This window comes from Carassius carassius, unplaced genomic scaffold (assembly GCF_963082965.1).
Source record: "Carassius carassius unplaced genomic scaffold, fCarCar2.1 SCAFFOLD_92, whole genome shotgun sequence".
Lineage (NCBI taxonomy): Eukaryota > Metazoa > Chordata > Actinopteri > Cypriniformes > Cyprinidae > Carassius > Carassius carassius.
In genome coordinates, this window is record NW_026775071.1 from 62,501 (window position 1) to 72,500 (window position 10,000).

General features: G+C 40.5%; 1 protein-coding gene across 1 annotated transcript in view; it reads left to right on the forward strand.

Moving 5' to 3' along the window:
- Positions 1-10,000, forward strand: part of nfxl1 (nuclear transcription factor, X-box binding-like 1) — a 51,360-nt gene that overhangs the window by 23,094 nt on the left and 18,266 nt on the right. The window contains 1 exon segment of the mRNA XM_059547122.1: positions 34-124. Within this exon segment, the coding sequence (XP_059403105.1) occupies positions 34-124 (91 nt within the window).

Below are 10,000 nucleotides of genomic sequence, written 5' to 3' on the forward strand. Positions count from 1 at the left end.
TGTGTGTGTGTGTGTGTGTGTGTGTGTTTGCAGTGCTGTCCAGGGAATTGCCCTCCATGTGACATGAGCTGCAGTCGAATGTTGGGCTGCAGGAACCACAAATGCCCATCTGTGTGCCACCAAGGTGAACCCTGACACACACTCATCCATGAACACACACACACACACGTCATGTTTCCAGCGGTTCAGCTGTGAGTCTGACTGTGAGCGACCGCCAGCTCATGACCACATCTGCGTTGCTTGTGTTTTGAGGATCCTCCACGTTGTGGCTGACTGGATATTTGCAAGCCATCAGACAGTGTTCTTCAGATGATCAGACGGTCTCTTCCTGTCTTCGGTGGGTGCTTCTGGGCAAGAGTTAGTAGGGCTGGGTGTTGAGACAAATTTTACGTAGTTCAATATTGATTTCACAAGGTTATAATTTGATTCAGTTGCAGTCTCAATTCAATTTTATTTGATTTTGGTTGATTTGGATATATAGACAGCCAAAACATCCAGGTGGATGAGGAGATCCTCCTCATGATGTAAAGTGCTTTGAGTGATTATAAAAGCACTATATAAATATAAAGAATTAGTTATAGTAGTATTAATATTAATAAATTAATACTATAGTAATGTACCAACTGACAGGGTTTACTGTGTAGTTTGCAGCATTATAATAGTGATTTGTTATTAAACATTTAAATTGCACATGAGGTTTTTATAATAATAAATTATATTACATTTTAATGATGTAAATATGTTTGTCAAGTCACCTTTATTTATATAGCGCTTTAAACAAAATACATTGCGTCAAAGCAACTGAACAACATTCATTAGGAAAACAGTGTGTCAATAATGCAAAAATGATAGTTAAAGGCAGTTCATCATTGGATTCAGTGATGTCATCTCTGTTCAGTTAAATAGTGTCTGTGCATTTATTTGCAATCAAGTCAACGATATCGCTGTAGATGAAGTGACCCCAACTAAGCAAGCCAGAGGCACAGCGGCAAGGAACCGAAACTCCATCGGTGACAGAATGGAGAAAAAAACCTTGGGAGAAACCAGGCTCAGTTGGGGGGCCAGTTCTCCTCTGACCAGACGAAACCAGTAGTTCAATTCCAGGCTGCAGCAAAGTCAGATTGTGCAGAAGAATCATCTGTTTCCTGTGGTCTTGTCCTGGTGCTCCTCTGAGACAAGGTCTTTACAGGGGATCTGTATCTGGGGCTCTAGTTGTCCTGGTCTCCGCTGTCTTTCAGGGATGTAGAGGTCCTTTCTAGGTGCTGATCCAGCATCTGGTCTGGATACGTACTGGATCCGGGTGACTGCAGTGACCCTCTGCAGTGTTGCAGTGTTGACAGGACCGGGCTAATATGGTCATACTTCCTGGTTCTAGTAAGAACTCTTGCTGCTGCATTTTGGACTAGCTGTAGTTTGTTTACTAAGCGTGCAGAACAACCACCCAATAAAGCATTACAATAATCTAACCTTGAGGTCATAAATGCATGGATTAACATTTCTGCATTTGACATTGAGAGCAAAGGCCGTAATTTAGATATATTTTTGAGATAGAAAAATGCAGTTTTACAAATGCTAGAAACGTGGCTTTCTAAGGAAATTCAATTCAATTTTTTCAATTCAAGTTTATTTGTATAGCGCTTTTTACAATACAAATCGTTACAAAGCAACTTTACAGAAAATTATGTTTCTACAATATTTAGTAGTAGCTAGTAGTTTGTGCACGTTTGACAGGATTTTAGAAAAATAAAAATAATAACAATAATAATACAAGACGTAGTCAGCTAGATGATGAACTATCAATATTATTAATTAATAGTAATTATATGATGCAGTCACACATGTAGCAATAATTGTTAGTTCTGTTTGTTGATTCAAGGTTAGCATCATCTGGGGTCCTCTGAGGGTCAGCATCATCTCTTCTCAGGTGTTCTGGATCCAGACTGGAGCTTGTGTAAATCCTAGTTCCCGTGGCAAAACATAGAAACAAAATAGAGACATCATTAGCATAGCTGCTGATCCAACAAAGTAAAATTAGTTTAACACAAGCTAAAGAATAAAAATGCACATTTGATCAGATGCAACTACACTCACAATTTAAGAGATACATTATTCGAATGCTTGGCGAAAGAGATGCGTTTTTAATCTAGATTTAAACAGAGAGAGTGTGTCTGAACCCCGAACATTATCAGGAAGGCTATTCCAGAGTTTGGGAGCCAAATGTGAGAAAGCTCTACCTCCTTTAGTGGACTTTGCTATCCTAGGAACTACCAAAAGTCCAGCGTTTTGTGACCTTAGGGAGCGTGATGGGTTGTAGCGTGGTAGAAGGCTAGTTACGTACACAGGAGCTAAACCATTTAGGGCCTTATAGGTAAGTAATGATAAGTTGTAACTGATACAGAACTTAATAGGTAGCCAGTGCAGAGACTGTAAAATTGGGGTAATATGATCATATTTTCTTGACCTGGTAAGGACTCTAGCTGCTGCATTTTGGACTACCTGTAGCTTGTTTATTGATGAAGCAGGACAACCACCTAGAAGTGCATTACAATAGTCCAGTCTAGAGGTCATGAAAGCATGAACTAGCTTTTCTGCATCACAAACAGATAACATGTTTCGTAGCTTGGCAATGTTTCTAAGATGGAAGAATGCAGTTTTTGTAACATGGGAAATATGATTTTCAAAAGACAAATTGCTGTCTAATATAACACCCAGATTTCTGACTGTAGAGGAAGTAACAGTACATCCGTCTAGTTGCAGATTGTAATCTACAAGATTCTGTGTGGTGTTTTTTGGTCCAATAATTAATATCTCTGTCTTATCCGAATTTAATTGGAGAAAATTATTTGTCATCCAATCTTTTACATTTTTAACACACTCTGTTAGCTTAGATAATTGGGAAGTTTCATCTGGTCTCGTTGAAATATATAGCTGAGTATCATAAGCATAACAGTGGAAGCTAATTCCGTATTTTCTAATAATATTACCAAGGGGCAACATGTATATTGAAAATAGAAGGGGACCTAGGACGGATCCTTGTGGCACTCCATATTTTACTGATGATAAATGAGATGACACCCCATTTAAGTAAACAAAATGGTAGCGATCGGACAGGTAGGATCTAAACCATCTTAGAGCCTGCCCTTGAATACCTGTATAGTTTTGTAATCGATCTATGAGTATGTCATGATCTATGGTGTCGAACGCAGCACTAAGATCAAGTAAGACTAGAAATGAGATGCAGCCTTGATCTGACGCAAGAAGCAGGTCATTTGTAATTTTAACAAGTGCAGTTTCTGTGCTATGGTGGGGCCTAAAACCTGACTGAAATTCTTCATACAGATCATTTTTATGCAGGAAGGTGCTCAATTGAGCAGACACAACTTTTTCTAAAATTTTAGACATAAATGGAAGATTTGAAATAGGCCTATAATTTGCCAGTACACTAGGATCTAGTTTTGGTTTCTTAATAAGAGGCTTGATAACCGCCAGCTTGAATGGTTTTGGGACGTGACCTAAAGATAACGACGAGTTAATGATATTGAGAAGCGGTTCTTCGGCTACAGGTAACAGCTCTTTTAGTAATTTAGTGGGTACAGGATCTAATAAACATGTTGTTGGTTTAGATACAGTGATAAGTTTATTTAGCTCTTCCTGTCCTATATTTGTAAAGCACTGCAGTTTATCTTTGGGTGCGATGGATGAAACTGAAGTGTTAGACGCTGTAGAATCTACATTCGCTATTGTATTTCTAATGTTATCTATTTTATCAGTGAAGAAATTCATAAAGTCATTACTATTTAACGTTCGTGGAATATTTGAATCAGGTGGCGTCTGGTAATTTGTTAATTTAGCCACTGTGCTAAATAAAAACCTTGGATTGTTTTGGTTATTTTCGATGAGTTTGTGGATATGCTCTGCCCTAGCAGTTTTTAGAGCCTGTCTATAGCTGGACATACTGTTTTTCCATGCAATTTTAAAAACTTCCAAGTTAGTTTTTCTCCATTTGCGTTCAAGACTATGAGTTACTTTCTTGAGAGAGTGAGTATTACTGTTATACCATGGCACAGTACGTTTTTCTCTAACCTTTTTCAATTTGATGGGGGCAACAGCTTCTAATGTATTAGAGAAAATAGTGCCCATGTTGTCAGTAATTTCGTCTAATTCATGTGTATTTTTGGGTACAAATAGCAGTTGAGATAGATCAGGCAGGTTATTTGCGAATCTGTCTTTGGTGGCTGGAACAATAGTTCTGCCCAGACGGTAACGCTGAGACATATAGTTAATATCAGTTATACGCAGCATGCACGATACAAGGAAATGGTCTGTAATATCATCACATTGGGGTACAATATCTATAGCAGTAAGATCGATTCCATGCGATATAATTAGATCTAGTGTATGATTAAAACGATGAGTGGGCCCGGTGACATTTTGCTTGACTCCAAAGGAGTTTATTAGGTCAGTAAACGCAAGTCCTAATGTATCATTTGCATTATCAACGTGAATATTAAAATCTCCCATGATTAGCGCCTTATCAACTGTAACTAGAAGGTCTGAGAGGAAATCTGCAAATTCTTTTAGGAATTCTGTATACGGCCCTGGTGGTCTATACACAGTAGCCAGAGCAAGAGATACATTAGATTTCTTTTGCATGTCTGACAGTGTAACATTTAGCAGAAGTATTTCAAAAGAGTTAAACCTGTATCCTGTTTTCTGGGTAACATTGAGAATATCACTATATATTGTTGCAACACCTCCTCCACGACCAGTCTGACGGGGCTCATGCTTATAACAGTAGTTTGGTGGAGTAGACTCATTTAGACCAAAATAATCATTTGGTTTTAGCCAGGTTTCAGTCAAGCAGAGTACATCAAAACTATTTTCTGTGATCATTTCATTTACAATAACTGCTTTGGGTGTGAGTGATCTAATATTTATGAGCCCAAACTTTAAAAATTGTTTTTGTTCATTTACTTTACATTTTTCTGGTTTAATTACGATAAGATTTTTTCTAGATCCTACATTATATTTTGACCTCACTATTCGGGGAACAGACACAGTCTTAATAGTTTTTACAGCGCAAGTACTTTTATCATTTAAGCGGGTGGAACAAAAGTCATCATAATAGTTATTAGAGAATTGTCTTACTAGTCACATGGAGCGAAGTGTCCTGGAGATGTTGTCAGAGAGCAGCTCCGCTCCGATTCTGCTGGGGTGTAATCCATCAGCGCGAAACAGCCTAGGACGCTCCCAGAAAAGATTCCAGTTATTAACAAATAGCAGTTTCTGTTCTTTACACCATGACAACAGCCATTCATTTAAAGCAAAAAGTCTACTGAACCTTTCGTGTCCTCGTCGATACGTGGGCAGTGGTCCTGACACGATGATCATCACTGCGGGCGTCTTGCTGCGAACCGTCTCGATCAGGCTGCTGAAGTCCCTCTTCAGCGTCTCCGTCTGCCGCAGCGTGGTGTCGTTAACCCTGGCGTGAAGCACGACCGCTCTGGGGCTCTCGTCGACCTTCAGGATCGCGGGTATCTGCGCAGAAACATCGAGAACACGAGCACCAGGCAAACAATGAGTGTGCACTTTACCTTCGGCTAACGTAGCACTTACGTGTCGGACGATGGAGTCTCCGATGATCACAGCGTCGCGTCCTGTCTCGCGGAGGGGAGCGAAGCGGTTCCGGATGGAGATGTCGAAGGCAGGAGGGGGAGAAGTCGTCGCCCGGGACCCGCCTCGCGTCCTCCGCTGTGGATGCACCCAGGGTCCGTGGTGTCCCGGCGTCGCAGTGAAGGACATCTGGGAAGATCGCGTCCTGGGTGCACCGGGCCTGTGCAGAGAAACACACGGAGTAGACGTGGTGGGACTGTTAGCAGATCGCTGTATACTTACCCCGGACTTGTGAGCGTCAGCCCAGGATGATTCCAGCGCGGCTCTCCGCTCTCTCAGCTGGGCCTGCCTCACCTCCAGGTCGCGAATCTGCTTTCCCACGGCCTCGAGCTCGAGCTGCACAGAGTGGAGACATTCATCCGCCATTAAAGCAAGTAACAGTGAGTACAGCAGTGGTAATGTGTGTGAATAGAGTATTAGCAATGTTAGCGCAGTTAGCTCCAACCACGCCGCTGATGCTAACGGGCTAAAAGCTAATAGCGGACCCGGGAGATCAAAATAAAACTAGTGATAGCGAGGCGCTCTGATTGTTTTTGTTGTAGAATACAATAGAGGATATATTCACACGTTATATAAACGGAAACGATGATGTATAAAATTGATTTTTGAGTTAAAAATAGTCAATGAAAAGAATATAGTGACGGAGCTCAAACGCAGTACAGCCGCCAACAACAAACAGGAAGTGACGTCCCAAGCCACACAGACTGACCACAGACTGGAAAGATTGCGATCAAGTAGCACACCTAGGTTCCTAACTGATGACGAAGAATTGACAGAGTAACCATCAAGTCTTAGACAGTGTTCTAGTTTATTACAAGCAGAGTTTTTAGGTCCTATAATTAACACCTCTGTTTTTTCAGAATTTAGCAGTAAGAAATTACTCGTCATCCAGTTTTTTATATCGACTATGCGATCCATTCGTTTTTCAAATTGGTGTGTTTCACCGGGCCATGAAGAAATATAGAGCTGAGTATCATCAGCATAACAGTGAAAGCTAACACCATGTTTCCTGATGATATCTCCCAAGGGTAACATATAAAGTGTGAAGAGTAGCGGCCCTAGTACTGAGCCTTGAGGTACTCCATACTGCACTTGTGATCGATAGGATACATCTTCATTCACTGCTACGAACTGATGGCGGTCATATAAGTACGATTTAAACCATGCTAATGCACTTCCACTGATGCCAACAAAGTGTTCAAGTCTATGCAAAAGAATGTTGTGGTCAATTGTGTCAAACGCAGCACTAAGATCCAATAAAACTAATAGAGAGATACACCCACGATCAGATGATAAGAGCAGATCATTTGTAACTCTAAGAAGAGCAGTCTCAGTACTATGATACGGTCTAAATCCTGACTGGAAATCCTCACATATACCATTTTTCTCTAAGAAGGAATATAATTGTGTGGATACCACCTTTTCTAGTATCTTGGACAGAAAAGGGAGATTCGAGATTGGTCAATAATTAACTAGTTCTTTGCGGTCAAGTTGTGGTTTTTTGATGAGAGGCTTAATAACAGCCAGTTTGAAGGTTTTTGGGACATATCCTAATGACAATGAGGAATTAATAATAGTCAGAAGAGGATCTATGACTTCTGGAAGCACCTCTTTCAGGAGCTTAGATGGTATGAAAGTGAAAAAGTGAAAGTGAAAGTGAAGTGACATTCAGCCAAGTATGGTGACCCATACTCGGAATTTGTGCTCTGCATTTAACCCATCCGAAGTGCGCACACACACAGAGCAGTGAACACACACACACACACTGTGAGCACACACCCGGAGCAGTGGGCAGCCATTTATGCTGCGGCGCCCGGGGAGCAGTTGGGGGTTCGATGCCTTGCTCAAGGGCACCTAAGTCATGGTATTGAAGGTGGAGAGAGAACTGTACATGCACTCCCCCCACCCACAATTCCTGCCGGCCCAGGACTCGAACCCACAACCTTTCGATTGGTAGTCCAACTCTCTAACCATTAGGCCACGACTTCCCCACGGGTCTAACATGTATAGGGTCTAACGTACATATTGTTGGTTTAGATGATTTAACAAGTTTATACAATTCTTCCTCTCCTGTAGTAGAGAATGAGTGGAACTGTTCCTCAGGGGGTCTATAGTGCACTGTCTGATGTGATACTGTAGCTGACGGCTGAATGGTTGCAATTTTATCTCTAATAGTATCGATTTTAGACGTAAAGTAGTTCATAAAGTCATTACTGCTGTGATGTTGGGAAATGTCAACACCTGTTTGTACTTTGGTTTGTTTTTTAAATTAAAACATTAAAACCTGCAGTTCTCAACTTTGTCCCTCGAGGTCCACTTTCCTGCAGATTTGAGCTCCAATCCTGATCAAACTCACCTGCATGAGCTCGCCAAGGTCTTCAGCATCACTAGAGTTTGATCAGGGTTAGAGCAAAACTCTGCAGCAAAGTGAACCTCGAGAGTTGAAAAGCCCTGATTTAAAGGGGTCATATGATGCGATTTCAGTTTTTCCTTTCTCTTTGGAGTGTTACAAGCTCTTGGTGCCTAAAGAAGATCTGTGAAGTTCAAAGACTAAAGTCCCAAATCCAAAGAGATAATCTTTATCAAAGTTAAGACTGGTCCTCCTAAAACACCTCGTTTAAACACGCCCCCACACGTCTACATCACTGTGTGGGAAGATTTGCATAACTCCGCCCAAATGTTCACACAAAGAAAGAAGGCGTGACTTTTATTCTCTCTGTTGCCGCCGGCGTCATGTTGGAGACGCTGTGTGTTTCGTTGTGAAAGTGAAAATACTTTGGTCTTCCAAAAGAGGACACGACTAGAAATCAGTGGTTAAGATGTATTTACAACACTGTTCCAGAACAGTTCAACCCTAATATGTGTGCAACGCATTTTACAGAGGATGAGACCGTTTCCTGTGAGAGTAGCTTACAGTGATGTTTTATTTACAAATTTCGTGAGAAGCGTGCACTGATAATCATGTGGCCAATTCACCAGGGATGTGATGAGATCTCATGGCACGTAAAAAAAACTATTTGTTTACATCAAAGCTGCACAATTAATCATTTAAAGATTGGCGATCTCATTTCAAACACCCACTCGATCTTATTCCTGAATGACAAAGATTCAGCTATGTTAATGACGAGTCTCAGTGCAGCGTGAGAAGCACGTTTTGTTGCTGCATATGTTAATGAATCATTTATGTGGCTGATCCAGAAAGAGCAACACAGTCTTTTCAATCACACATCATTATTTGTGTTTCAGACATTAACATAAGTACTGGGATAAAAGTTAATAGCTTTGGTATAAACACTTTATTCTCTACAGTAGTTCATCAAAGTGAAAGTATCTTAACACTTGTATTGTAATACTTATCCTCTTCCGCCAGCAGTTGGTGACAACTGCCCGATTAAATAAAGTATTTGTCATTGAATCATTCATTCAGGAGATTCCAATTGTGATACAGGTCTTTATGAATCGAGACACTGACTCCTTTATTGATTCTTCTTTTTTTTTCTTTTTTTGAACAAAAACATTTTGTCAGAACCACTAGTAAATTGTTATTTTGTATAGTTTTCTAATCTTTTGTTCTTGCGCTAGTTTACATGTTGTTTATTGCTGTATATAATTCATTAAAATAGAAATTTAGTTTCATAAAGCACAAGTTGATTTCAAAAGGAACCTACATTTTTTGTATTTTGTGTTTTTCACTTCAATAAAAGACAGTTTGTATGTGTTTCGTCAAGGATTTCTCCTTCATCTCGTCTCGTCACACTCCTACAATTCACCATCAGTAATCAATCCTTTCTCAAACCACCACGAGAGAGAACCACTATAAAAAAATCATAGCAGCCTTACCTTCATTCTCTCTAGTCTTTCAGCACCTGTCCACACCATGACCCCTCACCGTCGACCCTTTCCTCCGGGAGCAGCGTTCAGCATAACAAATACACTTATTATTCTTCTCACTTTATTATCTGCAAGGCAAACTTGTGAAACTGGTGTCTCTTTCTATAAAGAGGGACAGTTCCATATTTGCAAGGACAGTCTGGCGCTTCTGGCTCACAGACTTTAAGTTCGTTTACATATTTCATTTACCACTGATGATTCAAATGTGTGTTTTGAGGAGTGTAGAGCAGAGCTTGTTGTTTGTCATTTTTTCGATCACAAATGCAGACATGGTTTTATGTTTATGCGGTGCAGTGCAACACAACGAGTAAAAACACGGTACAAGTCATAATCAGTAATTATTTTCCCACTAGATGCAGCAAATGTCTCGTTTGTAATTGGTTTTATTGGTTTTGTCTCGTCGTGTCGGGACACACATCACACTATGGTGAGAGAC